The 17,367-nt window shown below is 54.2% G+C and overlaps 1 protein-coding gene across 13 annotated transcripts in view; it reads left to right on the top strand.

The window, feature by feature from the left end:
- The window catches only part of LOC111141195 (jade family PHD finger 2), a 51,810-nt gene extending 34,918 nt beyond the window's left edge, over window positions 1-16,892 (top strand). For 11 of the 13 annotated variants that reach the window (XM_022493595.1, XM_022493593.1, XM_022493588.1 and 8 more), the window contains 3 exons: window positions 8,002-8,119; window positions 10,723-10,851; window positions 12,170-16,892. In XM_022493595.1, the coding sequence (XP_022349303.1) occupies window positions 8,002-8,119; window positions 10,723-10,851; window positions 12,170-12,975 (1,053 nt within the window). In that variant the 3' untranslated portion in view covers window positions 12,976-16,892. The remainder of the gene's footprint in view (window positions 1-8,001; window positions 8,120-10,722; window positions 10,852-12,169) is intronic. The other 2 variants (XM_022493599.1, XM_022493600.1) reach the window with 1 other exon arrangement.
- Window positions 16,893-17,367: the final 475 nt, after the last annotated feature.

The following is a 17,367-nucleotide window of genomic DNA, read 5'->3' as shown; positions in this document are numbered from 1 at the left end:
CTGTTCTCTACACTTCCTGAGCAAAAGCATCCTTTTTTTTTTTTTTTAAAGATTTTATTTATTTATTCAAGAGAGAGACAGTGAGAGAGAGCATGAGCGAGGAGAAGGTCAGAGGGAGAAGCAGACTCCCCATGGAGCTGGGAGCCCGATGCGGGACTCGATCCCAGGACTCCGAGATCATGACCTGAGCCGGAGGCAGTCGTCCAACCAACTGAGCCACCCAGGCGTCCCGATCCTTTTTTTTTTTTTTTTTTTTAAGATTTTATTTATTTATTTGACAGAGATCACAAGTAGGCAGAGAGGCAGGCAGAGAGAGAGAAAGGAGGAAGCAGGCTCCCTGCTGAGCAGAGAGCCCGATGTGGGGCTCGATCCCAGGACCCTGGGATCATGACCTGAGCCGAAAGCAAAGGCTTTAACCCACTGAGCCACCCAGGCGCCCCCAAAAGCATCCTTTTATCAATCCCCCCAACCTCTGGACCTGTCAGCTGGTATAGCTGTGGCCAGGAGCCAAGGTCAAGGGCTAGGATGCCAGAAGGTTCCCAGGCAACCAGAGCTGCCATGCAGACACCTTTGGGAAAGGGACAGAGCCCTCCAAAGTCAGGTGTGAATCTGCTTACTCTTCCTTCAGGAAGAGGGAGCAGGGCTGACTTTTCAGGGCTTGGGAGGGCCCCCATCAAAATGCTTGTCCAGCAGCCCCCGAGCTGAACTGGCGGGCACCAGCTGAGAACAAAGTGAGGGAGTGCACAGCCTTGGCCGGCCAAGGAGAGACTGCCAGACTGACCCCTCCGGGTCTAGCCTTGGGGCCTTTCACAGCCATGCATTGGTGGCTTGTGTGAGTGAGCAGGGCTGAGAGCTCTGCCACGGGGGGACGCTTTTTGTGGAGACCCATGACTGTTGGTGGCCTGGCCATGGCCCATTGCCAACGGCCGAAAGGAGCCAGCCTCTGACTGGGCACCAGGCCAGCTTGGGGGCCAGATGCATCAGGGACCAGGGTTGGGGTGGAGATGGAAGCCTTGGGCAGCCTGGTTTTGCATCCAGTTCCGGCATTTCCCAGCTGTGTGTCTTCTGAGTTTCAGTTTCCTTTCTGTAAAATGGGAATAAGGAGCCAACTGACCTTGGTGTCACAGCGAAGGTGGGAGCACAGTGACCTCTGCTGTCCACCATGGTTATAGTTGCTGTCTGGCTCTTAGAAGAGTGGGCTGCTTGGAGAGGAGCCCCGTGGAGGACTGAGCACACAGGCCCGGTGCAAGGACCTGGGGAGGAATCACAGAGCATACTCCCTGATCGCCGTGTCCCCCAAGGCCAGGCAGGGGTTTTGCTGAGAGAAGCAGAAGCCAGGGCCGCCACTAGCCTGAAGTCCCATTTTATGGTTGGCTTGGAAGATGTGTGTTACTAAAATCTCAGCCGCAGGCCGTGGCCCCAGCGGGCTGCTCAGGAAGGCACGGCCGCTGTGGGCTCCCAGAGTTATTCACAGCTGACAAAAAAATCGCAGCGCTGATGAGCAGCCTGTCAACGCCGCCTGGTGTCCCCTAGCAACCATGCCAGCGGCTTGGGCTGCATGGGGCTCCATGCCTGTGGCTCTGGGTCTGGTTACCTGGAGTTTGCTTAAGAACATGACCTGGCTTGGGAAAGAGGGGAGAGCTCTCAGACACATGCCCCCCTCCCTGAGGAAAGACCTGTGGGATCTCCCCAAGGCCACACTTCTGATACTCTCCCACACTCGCCACCCACCCACTTCCTTGTCAGGTCAGTCATACCCCATCTCCTCTGTCCTCAGTACCCGCACTTGTTCTCGTTGGCCTCCCACCAAAGCCTGCCTTGTGCCCCAGAACTATAGCCCCTCAACCCCTCTATCGCCCATCTCTAGCACATTGCCAACCCACTCATGTCCTCACTCCACTGAAACCTGGTCACCCCCTCACCCCGCTGCCCCATCAGTAACCCTGCAACCTCCAATCCCCCTACTTGCCCACAGCCTCCTGTCTCCCTGCTCCGTTCTGCAGCACCCCCTTGGCTGTCCCCCGTTTTCTTTAGCCCCACCCCATTTGGCTTGCTGCTCATGCCCTTGCCACTGTGTGAAGGCCACATACCTGGCAGAGGCCCACCTATTAGCAATCCCATTGTGCTGAGCAGCAGGTAAGCCTCACCGAGGTTCGTGTCAGCCAGCCTTGTTCTGTGATGTTCTGGGCTCCCCAGCCCAAACACTCCTCATCTGCACCCCTATTTCATCTTACTCCGGCCTCCCCCTTCTCAGCCCTCAACCTCACTTCCTGTGCCTCAGACAAGAAGCAGCCCTCCAACTTCTGGCCCGTGGAGCCCTCTGTCGGTTCTCTTCCCTTTCTCCTTATCCCCCCTTCCCACAGTGCGCATCCTGCAGCACAGGAGTCGTCCTTTTCTTTAGGCCCACTCAGTCTCCAGGATTTGAGTCTGTTTCACCTTCTCTCATCTCTGAAAACACATCCTCCCTCCCCATTGTCCCTCTAGTCCTGGGACCCCCATCCTCATCCTCCCTTTCCTGTCTTCCCTCACTGCTCTTAATTCCTTTCCTTGCTTCCCACTCTGGCCAGGCTCCTGCCACCACCATATTCCATAACTATCCACCAAGGCTACCAATAGCTTCCACCTTCCATCTTCTCGTGGCCTCTACACCATCCTCATCCTCCAGCATTCTTAGCCATGGTAGCCACTGTCAGACATACCTTTGGTCTTAAAATATGTTTCTTTTGGATACTCTGACCACATCTTCCCTTAATACCCTTATTCTCCTGCTTCCTGTGAATACTCCTTGGCCCCAGGGATCATCAGTTCACCACACCCAGGGGGACTTCTCAGTGCTCTGCTCCATGGCTCTGCTCCCCCTCAGGAGGCTGGTCCAGCCCACACCTCCCTTCTGGGCTCCAGCATCTCATGCCCAGCACACCCAGGTCCAAGCCTGCTCCCCCCACAACCTCCCTAGTCTCCACAGATGCCTCAGCACTAGTCTAGTCTAGCTCAATATAACTGGCCAGGAGCCTTCCCTGCCCCTCCCCTCTCCTCACCCGTACTCAGGTTCATTCTGTAAAATTTGCTGATAACTGCAACAATTTCATCAAAATAGAAAGGCTGTTTTTATGACCAGTCCCTAGTTTGGGGGGACTTTGCTACTTGGTTGATTTTTTTTCATTCTGATTTTTTTTTTAAGATTTTATTTATTTGACAGAGACCACAAGTAGGCAGAGAGGCAGGTGGAGTGGGGGGGGAAGGAGGCTCCCAGCTGAGCAGAGAGCCCAATGCAGGGCTCGATCCCAGGACCCTGAGATCATGACCTGAGCCAAAGGCAGAGGCTTTAACCCACTGAGCCACCCAGGCGCCCCTCTGATTTTTTTTAAAGATTTTATTTATTTATTTGGGGGTTGGAGAATAGCTGGGGATGGGGAGAGGGAAAGGAAGAAGCAGGCTCCCTGCTGATCAAGGAGCTCCATGTGGGGCTCAATCCCAGGACCCTGAGATGATAACCTGATCTAACATCAGACACTTAACCAGATTGAGCCACCTAAGCACCCCTCACTCCCACTTTTTTCTAAGAGAACTTTTTATGTTTATAATAAAAAAAAAAAAAACCAGTAATGACAGTGTAAGGAACTTGATAGGTCGGATGAGCTTCTACGGTATCAATATTTGGTCCCCAAAAGCCCTCACAGAAGAGGAATGCTCCATTCGGTAAAATTAAGTATGGAACCAACAAACGGGTTTTTTTGTTTGTTTGTTTGTTTGTTTGTTTGTTTTTAACCAACAGTCTTTTTTTTTTTTTAAGATTTTATTTATTTATTTGACAGACAGAGATCACAAGTAGGCAGAGAGGCAGGCAGAGAGAGGGAGAAGCAGGCTCCCTGCCAAGCAGAGAGCCCGATGTGGGGCTCGATTCCAGAACCCTGGGATCATGACCTGAGCCGAAGGCAGAGGCTTTAACCCACTGAGCCACCCAGGCGCCCCTTAACCAACAGTCTTGAGAGAAATTAGAGAATTAGTTGGTGATTCCAGGGTGAGGGGGCAGCAGGGAGTCCCATCCTGACCAGTGTGTAGGCATTGTTGAGATTCTCACAGGAAGAAGCATTCCTGTCTTCTACAGCGAGAGCCTCCAGGTATCACTGATTGTGTAGTGTACCTTATCAAGAGAAAAACTCAGCATTTACCTACAATATATTATACTTTTACATGTCTCGTTCATATCTACCACTGTATATTAAGAAGCAGACATAATCAGAATTTCTCACAGGATCAGAAATACTCTGGTAGGGACTCTTGGCTGGCTCCATCGGTAGAGTGTGCGACTCAGGGTTGGGAGTTCCAGCCCCACGCTGGGTATGGAGGTCACTTAAAAATAAAATCTTAAAAACACACACACACACACACACACACACACACACACACACACACTCACACCAGTAGATATTTTAATGTCTTTTTCCTATACTGTGATGAACTAACTCAGTAGCCTGTGCAGCTCACTTTGGAGGCGCTTGGCTGAGGGTAGTAATTTTCAGATTAGGTAGTGCTATATAAAATGTGTATTAGAGGACCCAACCCCCAGAGACTTTGCTATTCTCCCAAGCCTGGGAATCTGTGTGGGTTTTTGTTTGTTTGTTTGTATAAGTATGCTGCACACCTAGTGTGGAACCCAACACGGGGCTTGAACTCACAACCCCAAGACCAACACCTGAGCTGAGATCAAGTCAGATACTTAAATGACTGAGGCCACCCAGGCTCCCCACTAGGAATCCGTGGGGGTTTTTTTGTTTTTGCTTTTAATATTTTATTTATCCACTTGACAGAAAGAGAGAGAAAGCACGAGCAGGGGAAGCTGCAGGCAGAGGCAGAGGGAGAAGCAGACTCCTGGTGTAGCTGGGATCCTGATGTGGGACTCAGTCTCAGGACCCTGGGATCACAGCCTGAGCTGAAGGCAGACACTTAACCAACTGAGCTACACAGGTGCCTTGGGAATCCGTGTTTTTAACCAGCTACCCAAGGGATCTTGATGCTGGTAATTCATTTGGGTTTGCCTTAAGAAACCCTTTTGTAAAAGATAAAAGACCCAAAAAAGTCTGTATTTTAATAGGAAGTTCTTAAGTGTTGGTTTCTTTGAGAGGGACATCTGCAGTTCTGAGCCTCAGGTCATCTTTAGAAGTTAGTGTTAGAGTAAAGTTTGAGAATGACATATTTGGTAAATTTTTTTAAAGCCATACCTTGACTGATCTCTTTTAGGTTGAACGTGTTGACTGGTTTGTTTTCAGGCCTCCAAAGTATCCATGAATCTGTCTACCTTTCTTCATCCCCAATGTCCCCATGCACACTAGGCCGTGTGACTGCCAGGAGGGAAACGGACTAGGATACAGGGAGAATAATGTTGGGTTGCTTGGATGCAGTGGACAAGGAAGGTCTTTTGGAGGTGACATTTGAGCCAGGACCTGAAGGACAAGGTCTAGCCTTGGAAAGAGCCTCAAATATATACAAAGGCCCCAAGGAAGAAAGGGGTTGGACACAGAAAGGACAAGACTGGAGGGCTGTGGGACATGGGCTGTGAGGTGCCTGGGGGAGGTCAGATTGGGCAAGGCTTTGGACTTGGTTCTGATTTTTTTTTTTTTTTTCTTAAGTGTCATAGGAAGCTGTGTTCATTTCCTAGGCCTTCTATAACGGAGCATTACAAACTTGAAGCCTTAACAAAAATGCGTTTTCTTATAGTTCTAAAGACTCCCAAGTCCAGGATCAGGGTGTTGTCAAGGTTGATTCTGTCTAGAGACTCTGAGGGAGGATCTGTTCCAGGCCTCTCTCCTGGCTTTTGATTCCCAGCAATGCTTAGCATTTCTTGAATTGTAGACCCCTGATTCCATCTCTCCCTATGTTGTCACGTGGCATGCTTTCTATACTTCTTCACATGGTCTTCACGTGGCCTTTTATAGGAATACCAGTCACTAGGTTTAGGGTTCATTCATATCCGGTATGACCTCATCTTAGCTGATCATATCTGAGATTCCACGTGAACGTAAAATTTGGCAAGGGGCACTGTTCATCCTGGTAGGAAAACCAGTGGGGGTGTTAAGGGGAGGGGGATTTTACATTTCAAGAAGACGGTCTGAGATAGCTGAAGGTCAGGATGCCTGCCTGTCCTGGTGGAGTTGATATGGTGACCAGAAGTGGAGGGAGCTAATAGGAATGAGGTTCACTAGGGACTAATGGGGCGTGCTGATGGACTGGCTCTGGGGGCAGGTGAGGAGGAGCTAGGTCCTGAAGGGTGACTCCAGGGTTTCAGCACTTATACCCCCCCCCCCCCGCCCCAGCAAAGTCCCTCCTCAGATCCCCTCAGCCTGGCTCAGTCGGGTAAAGCCTGGCACGCTAGCCACAAGGTCTCACCCTGCCTCTCCCCTGTCTGGCCTTGTGTGCCCTTGTGCATGATCATCTCTCACTTGGCCTGGCTTCCCCTTTGTTCAAGAAGCCTTCTCACCACCCCAGGTCTGGATCAGGGTTGCCTTGTCCTGTTAATACTTGCTCTATATCTCTCTGCCCTGCTAGGCAGGAAGCCCTCAGAAGAAAGGGATCTCCCCAATGGCACTGTGCACCGCTGAACCCAGGGCCCAACGCCACCTGAGTTCCCAGAGCCACAGCTGGTGTTCAGGGATATGTGGCTACGAGGAGGTCCTGAGGAAGTCCAGGGTTTGAGAGGAAGCAAGGGCTCTTAGGCAGGGACAGGTGGCTGCCCCCTTAGGGAGGTATGGGCCATGGATGGCCTGTGTCCAGGGTCTAGACTGGGTGCACTTAGCAGTATGGAGTGCTGTTTGGAGTTCCTGCAGAGCCTGGCATTTCTGGGATCTCTTCCACTGCTAGCTTCAGGAAGGAAGGGGAGGATGCCCATGTCTGCAGAGGGGTGTGATCACAGCTGTCCCCCAGGCCAGAAGAAATGCAGGTCATGACAAAAGCAAGGACTCTTGAACCCACAGGTCACCCCTAGGCAGCTCAAGGACATGAAGCCTGAACTCGGCTTTGAAGGCAGAACCCAGCCACAGACAGAGAGACTATCCTGGTGGAACCCAGAATTCCAGCTCACAGCTTCTGGCCAGCTGTCCCTGCTTTGAGGCTCCACCCTGAGCTGAACACGATGCTGGAACAAGGAAATGTCTTGACGGAGGGGGCCTGGTTTTGGCCCCAGAAGTGTGCTCCATTCTGAGAGCAGCAATGAGGGGATGGCATGCTGGAGAAGGGTGCCAGGTGGACAGGGAACAACATGGCCCAGGCTTCAGGTGTTTTCAGAACAGCTGCAGAAGTGGGTCTGTGTCCCATGAGCTAAGCAAACTGGTCTCCCAGGCACTCAACACTCTTCCTAGCTGACCGAAGGGAGTTGGAGAGGCCCCTACCCTCCCTCCTGAGGACATATCCATGTGGACTAGGGGCCTTGGCCAGAGCAGGCGTGAGCTTGGCTTGGGTCCTAGTGCAGCAAGTGGACATGGCTTGGCCACAGCAGAACCCTGCTGGGTCAGAAGCTGTTCTGCTGGAGGTGTCACTGCTCTGTGTCCTAGGACAGGAGTTGGGTTTGTGATGGGGCTTATGGCTGAGGAATGTCTTGGAAAAAGAGGCCTTGGACAGGAGGCAGAGGGATGGACCTGGTGACCTTGCCAGGTCCCAGTGAGCCTTGGGGCACTGTGTAAATAGGAGAGGGCAGCCACACTGGAAAGGCCTTGAGGGGCAGCTTGGCAGACTGGGCCAGGAAATGGTGGCCAGGAGGAGGTGGGGGGTGTCACCAGATGATCTCCCTGCGTCCCTTCCTGACTCTGGCTCAGTGGGGGCCACAGGATCAAGGCTCCGCTCCGCCTGTGTTTTGGACCAGAGAACTGTGGCTCAGGACACACTCGGGGCTTGGGAACTGATTCCCAGATGTCCTGGGCAGAGTAGGCAGCAGTGGCCCCCCAGAGCAGGGAGGTCAGGGGTGACCACCCGTGAGTAAAGTGGCAAACCTCTCTCTTGTCTCCTCAGGTTAGAAATCTGTGCTACATGGTGACGAGGCGCGAAAGGACGAAGCATGCCATCTGCAAACTCCAGGAGCAGATATTCCACCTGCAGATGAAACTGATTGAACAGGACCTGTGTCGAGGTGGGTGCCTTCCATGCCATCTGTCAGCCCCTGCTCAGTGTGCACACTATCAGGGGGCCACAGCCCAGGGAGGGTGTGTGTTCAGGGCCTGTACATGTACAGGGGCATGTACAAGGAGCCCGGGGCTGCTGGCCCATACATGGACTGTCCATAACCAACTAGTAGACTGAGATGGGACTGCCCAGGGCCCTCTTGTGTGTTGACTGACAAGGAGCCAGAGCTGGGAATGTAGGCTTCGGGCCAGGGAGCTTTCTGGTCCACTGGGAACACCTAAGTACTTCCAGGGCCATCATGGTTCTGGAGTGGACGGCATGTCAACAGTGGCTCTAGGCTGGTGTTGGGGCAGGACGGGCGGAAGCTAGTGAGCTTCCCTGAACCCGTGTGCCTCCGTGTGGATCCTGAATCAGGCAGCTGCTCCAGAGATGGAAGAGAACCTGTGTGTTCTTACCCTCTGACCTCATCTGATAGAATTTAGACACTGTATCAGCAGGGTTTTTTCTTTATTTTCTTCAACTGTTGCTGTGACATGCGCTCAACAGATCTGGAAATCAAGGCCAAAGAAGCTTCAACATTGCTGCTGTCTCTTAGTTGTGTGGATACTGCCAGACACAGGGCCCTTCCCATAGTGTGTGCATCTTAAGGAGGGCAATGCTTCACTCAAAAAAGGGCTCTTTAATGTTGGAAAACATGTAGCCAGATGGAGAGAGATTTTGAGCCAGGAGCTGCCGCTGCTGGGCCACCCTCAGAGCAAGCCCCTGGTACCGCCCTGTCCTCACCCCAGCCAAGCTGCCTGCTGTGTCCTTTGGGATCACGACCCACTCGGGCCTAAGAAACCTTAACCCTGCCAAATACAAGTCCTGGTTCAGGCTGGGTCGAGTGCACACAGAGGTCAGACCTTACTGTGCTTCCCCAGGACTGGCAGCTTCCTGGCAGCCCGAGCTTTCCAGGCTCCCTCTTATCTGTTGATTTTTTGCAGCAAGCGTGAACTGAGTGTAGACAGTATGCCAGGCTCTGTGCTGGGCACCGTGGGGCACATTGCCATGGACTGAATGGATAGAGTCCCTGTCCTTGTGGAGCCTCTCATCTGGAAAGGTAAAGGAGAGTGGTGCCCGAGGGGCTGCAGCTGGCGCCAGTGCAGAGACAGAGTATCAGGGATGGCTTCACAGCAGTGGTGATTCTGGAAACACATCAGGCTTCCTGGGATCTCACTGCAGCCATGCATTTGGCTGCAGACGGAGAGCCCTACCATCAGGGCGACAGAAAGTGGCAGGGCATGTAGTAGCCTCAGGTACAGGATTCTAGAATTCCAAAAACCTGGTCAAGAGCCAGGGTCCTGTCCCTGTGTTGAGTCTGGGCACTTTTACAGCTCCTAGACCTGAGCGGCGGCAGCAGGCAGCCCTTTGTTCAGAGCAGGCCATTTGGAGGGAGACAGATTTGCCCCTACCTGACTGATGCCCCTGGGGTTTTGACATTCGGCCCCTGGGACAGAACATGGCTACCACCAGCAGATTGTTGAGGCCTGTCTGGCCAAACGGCTGGAGAAGGCTTCCCACAGTAGTGGCGTTTATGCCGTGAGCTGAACCGGGTGGAGGGCAGGACGGTTTGGAATCCTAGAAGCCAAAGCCTGCCTTTTTAGAGAAACTGGAAGGAGGCTGGCCTAGCAGCCACTGGGACAAAAGGACAATATCTCAAATGAGGTTTGGGGGTTGATGGGGTCAGAAATGCAAAGTCTTGTGGTCTCAAAGATCTCAGACTTTCCCGAGGGAAGCTTCAAAGTCTCCAAATTACGCCGGCACAGGTCCCACCTCAGAGATGAGGCTTTTGAGGCCCATCTAGAGGTTGCGCCGGCAATTAGCAACAGAGCTGGGAAGACTGCATATCCCTCAACCTCATTGTGAAGCTTTATCTGGAAACCGCGCCAGCCTCTGGCTAAAAAGCTAGGAGATTTCTGGCAACTGGGCCTCTCCCTACAGATGTCCTCCCCTGTTCCAGTATTCTCAGGGGCTCCCTAGACCTGTGTGGTCAGGTATCAAAAGGATATGAGGGCCAGATGTGCACCCCTAGTCTGCCATCTATTGAGTGACCTCAAGAGCAGATCAGGAAACCAGGGAGGAGACTTGCTCAAGGGCCTGACTAGAACCCATGTCTCTCAACTCCTCAGTTCCTCCACCCCATCTTGCCTGGCTCCTCGGCCTGGCCTTGAAGGCCCTGTCCTGGCTACTCAACTTGGCCTTCCTGCCTGTCCTGGCTGTTCAACTTCTTCCCCCACTGACCAGGACTCCCTCCACATCTATAGGCCTGTAGGTCAGCTTGAATTCCAGGTCCTCCAGGGTGTCCTCCACCCTCTTTGTGGTCCTTGGGCCCTCCCCAAGCTGCTCAAGGGCAGGAGTAGGCAGTGACCTCTCTCTTTCCCACCAGCTGTCCCTGACTCACTGGAGCCCCACTTACCCTAGGCGCCCATGGCTCTGAGCCCGGGGCCCATCAGCAGGGCAAGGTGACCTGGAAGGTGAGTGAGGCTCAGGTGAGCGAGGACTCCTAGGACGGTTTTGACTGAGCTGCTCCGGGTAACCACTTCCCTCCTGCTCTTTCTTTCCCTGGCACAGAGGGGTCTGGGAGGAGAGCAAAGGGCAAGAAGAGCGACTCGAAAAAGAAAGGCCGCGAGGGCCCAAAGGGCAGCCCTGAGAAGAAAGAGAAAGTGAAAGCGGGGCCTGACTCAGTCCTGGGGCAGCTGGGTGAGTGAGTGGCCACACTGGCCTGGCAGACATGGCCAGGCTTACACCATTACTCCATTTGTAGCCCCCAACCTAAGGCCAGCAGGATCTCCCAGCACCTCTGTTGCACCAAGTAGGAAGGCCAAAGGGCTAACCAGGCCCTTCCATACTCAGGGGCTCACACCTTTTAGCCATAAGGGAAACCAGGTAGGGTCTCAAGAGTCCTGCCTGGCATCCCAAGAAATTCCCCTTTTGTAGACCTGGAGACTAGGCCGGCGGCTCAGGAGCTCACACGCACATTCCACCTGCCAGTCTTGGATGCCAGATTTTTCTGGAGGCCCTCAAGGGATCCGGTAGGCCATCTAGGCCCTTCCAGAATGCAGCCCTATGCTGGGAGATGAGGGTCTGCCAGAATTCTCCATCCTGGTCCCACTCTGCTGGAATTTCTCCAATGAGCCTTCCCTCCAGCACCAGGGAGCCTTCCTGGAGCCACCCAGAGAGACCCAAAGGAGATGCCACAGGTACTGGCCCAGCCCATCGTCACTCACAGACTCCTTACTGCAGCTGCATTAAGCAGAACAGCTCTTGAATGTCCCCCGGCTCTGGGCTCTGTCTCCCGGGGTGTCATATGCTTCCCCAGAACACTTTTTAGGGATGGCTGTGGCATCTTCCAGACCTCATCTCCAGCAGGGAGGCCTCAGGTCATCTTGTCTTTCCATCAGTCTCAAGAAGGGGACCACTTGGGTATCAAAAGGAAGGCCCAGGACCACCTGCCGCCCCAGACCCGCAAGAGGGAATTTCGATCCAGAAGCACTTGGCTACTCTATTCACGCCTGACATACTGATCCAGCTTCTCTGCTTTGGAAGGAGCTCTTATGAAACCCAGCGCCCCCTGGTGGCTTGAGGGCGTTTCCCTTCATTCCTCCATCTCCTGCTTCCCTGGGGATGGGGGTGGTGGGCAGAGCTGGCTTCACGGGTGTGTATTTGTGCATTCTCAAAGGGCTCTTGCTTGGTTTAATGTTCTGCTGTTGTCGCCTTGAAATATCTCAATAATTTTTGAACAGGGAGCCCGCATTTTCCCTTTGCATTCTGCACCACAAATCATGAAGCCAGTTCTGGGAGTAGGTTGATCTCGGGGAGAGGGGTATATGCTGTGGCCTCTCCTCTTCGGTGGTGTTGGCGGGAGGGATCTGCAAATCCAGACAGCTCAGTGTGGTCTGGCACAGAGTGAGGGAGGGAGGCAGGTGGCCTGCTGGGGAGGGTCTGAGAGGGCTTCCTGAGAGAGGGTACAACCCACACCTGCAAGCGTCTCACTTGCCTCCTCTTTCCCCTTGGCCAGGCCTGTCCACCTCTTTCCCCATCGATGGCACCTTCTTCAACAGCTGGCTGGCTCAGTCAGTACAGATCACGGCGGAGAACATGGCCATGAGCGAGTGGTCACTGAACCACGGGCACCGTGAAGACCCCGCTCCAGGGCTGCTGTCAGAGGAGCTGCTGCAAGATGAGGAGACACTGCTGAGCTTCATGCGGGACCCATCACTGCGCCCTGGGGACCCTGCCAGGAAAGCCCGGGGCCGCACCCGCCTGCCTGCCAAGAAGAAGCCACCACAGGATGGGCCTGGCTCACGGACGATTCCAGACAAATCCCCCAAGAAGCCCTGGGGCCAGGATGCGGGTTCCGGCAAGGGGGGGCAAGGGCCAGTGGCCCGGAAAGCAACACGGCGAACGCCTTCCCACCTGCCATCTAGCCCTGCAGCTGGGGACTGTCCCATCCCAGCAGCCCCCGAGAGCCCCCCTCTGGTCCCCGAGACCCCGGACGAGGCAGTCCCAATGGCTGCTGACTCGAATGTCCAAGTGCCTGGCCCTCCAGTGAGCCCCAAGCCCTTGGGCCGGCTCCGGCTGCCCCGTGAAAACAAGGGAACCCGGAGATCGCCAGGTGCCAGGCCTGATGCTGCGACAGGACCGCCCTCTGCTGTGGCCGAGAGGCCCAAGGTCAGCCTACACTTTGACACTGAGACTGATGGCTACTTCTCTGATGGGGAGATGAGCGACTCAGATGTGGAAGCTGAGGACAGTGGGGTGCAGCAGGCTCCCCGGGAAGCAGGGGCTGAGGAGGTGGTCCGCATGGGGGTACTGGCCTCCTAAGTCACCCCTACCCCATCCTGGGCCCTGCCCTGGTCCTCCCATGAGGCCTCAGCCCAGTCACAACTGCCATTTCCTATCTCTGCTGAGTGTCTCAGACCCTTGAGACTGCCACTCTGTTGTGGTTTTATTTTTAATATAGAGAGAGTTTTGAATTCCACACTGTTGTCTTTCCTCTGTGCTGGCCTAGGACAGTAGGATTCCTTCCACGGCTCTGGCCGCAAGGACCATCGCAGGTCCTGGGCACTGTCCCTGCCTTGGCAGCGCCCCGCCCTGGCCCGCACAGCCTCGCCGGGCTCCTGGCTAGATATAGGCAAGGTGGGGAAGAGCCTAGGACTCCAGCCCGCTGCCACTGGGTGACACAGACCGTCGTTTGGGCATTATTTCATGGCAGATGGGCCAGCCCAGGGCCTGCCCCGCCTTGCCCCCAAATCCTACTGGGGTCCATTTGGGGGGTCCTGCTGCACTCCACTGATCCCCGAGGAAGTCTAATAAGTGATACCCAGCCAGAGTCTACTCACTGTCACAAGCACAACGAGCTTATACAAGAAAGCACTGAGGGGGCGCAGAGGGCCCGCTGGTTCCAGAGGAACCACAGCTGTTCCTGATCAACCCACATCATCTGAGGCCTGCCCGCCCACCCCGCGACCCTCCTCTCCCTTGCTGCTCCACCCCTGCCAGTGCCCAGCCCGGCGGCTCGGAGAAAGGGTTCCTGGAACTCTTCCTGAGCTGTGCCATTTACTCAGGGGACTCCCAAACAGCCAGCCGCCAGTGCCGGTGGAGGGCTGCAAGGGAGGGCCAGTGCCCAGACAGGGGTGTGGGGCTCAGCCTCCCCCACTTAGAGAATTGCTCTGGGGCTCCAACTTCCTTCCTTCCTTCGGGGCCAGTCTCGGCCCAAGTCTGGTCACTCCCAGACAACTGACCTGACCAGACCAGACCGTTTGCCTTTTCAAATTTTCCAGTCCAGCTAAGAGACGAGCTTCTTCCTCAGTTTCCTTTTGGAAACTCCTCCTTCCAACAAGCAGTGGGATCCCGGGGCCTGGGATAGGGTTCAAGTCTTGCTGAATGTTCCTGGTTCCTCTATTCCTATGAGCCGTGACCCCCTCTCCTGGCTATGCCTTCCCTCCCCACCACCGACCCGCCTGCCACCTTTTCCGTTCCACCCTCTAGGTCCCAGGTAGTTGCTCTGAAGAGTTTCAGTGGAGAGGCCCCAGGGTGATAGCTCAGGGAACAAACAAACAAGGAATTCAGTGAAAACATGGCTTTTTTTCTTTCATGAATTACTCCTGGGTCACTTCCGCCACTGGTGAAGCTAGAACTTCTCCAACAAGAACCTTGCAAAAGTCCAGTGAATCAGTCGAATCATTCTATGGATGCCAAAGAATATTTTGACCATAACACAGCACAGCCTGGACCTGACAACTTGTCACTTGGACTTTTTTTTTTTTCTTTTAATGGAGTTCTTTAGCAACAAAGTGTAGAGATGTGTTCATTGCACACACCCAAGGAGACGAGCCTGAGCTCTTGGAAACGGATGCTGTTCTGCTGCTGCTCAACTGTTCAAATTGGGAAGCGGGACCTAGCATTGGATTTCAGGTCCGGGGCTGGGTCCAACGTGAGCTTTCCCAAACTCAGACTCACAGAGGGGGCGAAGAATCCTGACCGCAAAACCAGCGTGGCAAAAGTCTTTACCATGTGGTTCCCCTGACACAGATACACAACCTGCAAATCAGCGGGATGGGGAGCAGCTTGACCACCCACCCCTGACTCCGGAACTTTCAAGGTACGACAGCGGCATTGTCATCGACACTCCGTTTCATGTGGGAATTTTAGCAAAATAGGAAGCAAAGATAGGACTCCGTTCAGAAGATCAGGCAAATTGGTCCAGGTGGAATGGATTCAGGACAGGCTTCCAGGATTCTGGGCATTGGGGTGGCACAAGGTACCATGTAGAGTTGAGTCGGCCTGCCTCCTTGGCAGTCACGGCCAGTGCAGTGTCCGCACCGGCGCTCCAATCCCTGTTCTCTGTTTACTGCCTTTGAACAGCCCTCCTTCCCCGTGCTTTGGGTCACAATCTTGTCTGTACTGGATTGCCCGGTCTGACCTCGCAGGAAGCCAGGGGACGAGCTTAAAGAACAACCAAACTCTGCCGGGGGTGGGGGTGGGGTGTCAGGAATGGCTCAGGCCCAGCAGACTCAGCACTTGCCCCCTCACCCATTCATGGGTTCCAAGGCAGAGTCTGGGCTCCCGGGGGGCAGGAGAGAACTGGGCAGAGAATGTAGCGTGGCTGGCCAGGGTCTGGTCTGGGTAGGCCAGGCAGGGGGCAGCCAGCTCTCTTTGGGGGGCCTCTGCCCAGGTTGGCCTCTTGATTTTCTTCTGTGTTGGCTTTTGACTTTGGACTGGACTCTCCCTGGGGCCATGTCCTGCACAGGGATCTATCTGTTCGGCCAGCTGGTGAGGGAAGTAGGGGGCCTTCACTCCTAGGCCAGGCCCTAGAGCTATTCTTGCCGGGCAGCTGTCCACCTTTAGGGCACCCAGCAAGACTACGCAGAGGTCAAGGATGCTGGTCCCCACCACTGTCATTTCCTCCATTAGCCACAGCCCCTTCACTCTCTCTCTGGTCTACTGCTCACCATGTGGACAGCTTTGCCACCCCTGGTGTTGAGCTCGGAAGCAGGGAAGAAAGCAGGAGGCCTTTTGCAGGCCATAGGCCGAGGCAGAGCCCATGCTTGACCACATCTGTCCCCACTCACTGGCCCTCTTCTGGGAGGGAGAAGCTGCTCTGTTACTCATTCTGTCATTCCCCATTTTCCCAGTCCAGGCTGCACAGCTCCACCTTCCCCCTTTTCACAGTGAGAAAAGGATAAGTTGCAAGGAAAGTATTTTTATGGATCATAAATGTATTTTAAAGTGACTAAGGAGAAGAAAGGTAGAAGGCTTTATTTTATTAAATGAGCTCTCTGACTTTGTGACAGTGTGTGAGCGTTTGTAATATGAGGGTCTCGATTTCCTTCGAGAAGCCCCCGAGGTTTCCACACGTGGGTGCCGGGCTATAGGTGTGTGCGTCTGTGCCAGGGCACATCTTCTGTGTCCTTGTGCATGCGTGTTTGTGTGTCATGTATGGGCACGTTGTGGGACTGGCTGGGGCAATTTCTAGAGAATCACCTGTGTGCTACTAACAGACGTTGGCAGCAGCCAAACTTGGCATTTCCTTGCTCATGGCCAGATGTGGCCAGCCTCTGCCCACGCCCAGAGCTCTGCAGAATGGTCCGGATGCCTGTCACAAGGCCCTTGGGGAGGCCACTTCCCACACCCCTGGCCCAGCTGGCCACATTGGCCAAAGAGCCAGGGCTGGAGTCTGGGACTTTTGGTTGTTCTTTAAGGCACTTCCTGCCACCTTGTCCCTCAGACACACAAAACACTCTGTGCTCCGCAAACGACTCGGGGTGGGGGGATGATATGAATGTCACAGGAGGCGACACCTTCTGTCCTTGTTTCAAAGAAAGTGATGTGCCATTTGTTAATATACAAGAGAAATATTGAAAATATATTGAAAAGAGCAATTTTAAATTATTTTTGGCTTATGTTGCAATATTTATTTTCTTGTATTAGAAAAGATTCCTTTGTAGAGAAAAAATGTATTTTTCATTAACGCAAAGACCTATTTCTCCTTTTTGTACATTGTCCACGTTCGCTCCCCTTAACGAGCAATAGAATGTATGGCCGCCTCGCCGCGGCCAGTGCCCGCGTGCCCTGCATGATTCCGTGTTGCCGCTGCTGCGTAGCTCCCACTCCCATCCTGTCCTGCTCACTCATGGGGCTTTCTGGACCCGGGCTCCCACCAGGGCCAGTGTCTCAAGGAGCCCTTTGCACTCCTCGTGTGTTGGCAAACGCAGTTAATAAAGCAATGTTTTCTGTGCCGGCTGGTGTGAGGCTCTGTTGCACCGAGGGGGCGAGGGGTGCATACCCTACAGCCAGCAGAGGCTTGGTGCTCAAGGGCAGTGCTCAGGAGTCCTGTAGTGATGCTCCGACCGCATCTGGGGCTGTGCTCAAGGGCAGTGTTTGCTCCTCACTATCGGCATCCACCGGGATTCGGGTGAGGGAGGTTCCCAGAGCCACAGCTGTGATGGGAGGCAGAATTCCACATCACTGGCAGGATTCCCGCACTTGTCCCACCCTGCTGTGGGCCACCTACGCAGGACACTGGGAAGGTTTGCAGAGCACCTCGGGCACCTGTCCCTCCATCAGGGAAGGTGTCGGCCCAGGTTTGTTTCTCATTCCTGATTGCCTGAGCACCTGCTCGGTGCCGGGCTCTAGAAGGTGTTAGGAGCGTAGCCACAATCCCTGCTCCAGGGCAGCTCACTGTCCAGCAGGGACACAGATGATGAGTGGACA

Source organism: Enhydra lutris, unplaced genomic scaffold (genome assembly GCF_002288905.1).
Source record: "Enhydra lutris kenyoni isolate GAN:26980312 unplaced genomic scaffold, ASM228890v2 scaffoldscaffold5, whole genome shotgun sequence".
Classification (NCBI taxonomy): domain Eukaryota; kingdom Metazoa; phylum Chordata; class Mammalia; order Carnivora; family Mustelidae; genus Enhydra; species Enhydra lutris.
This window is presented reverse-complemented; position numbering and strand designations above follow the sequence as displayed.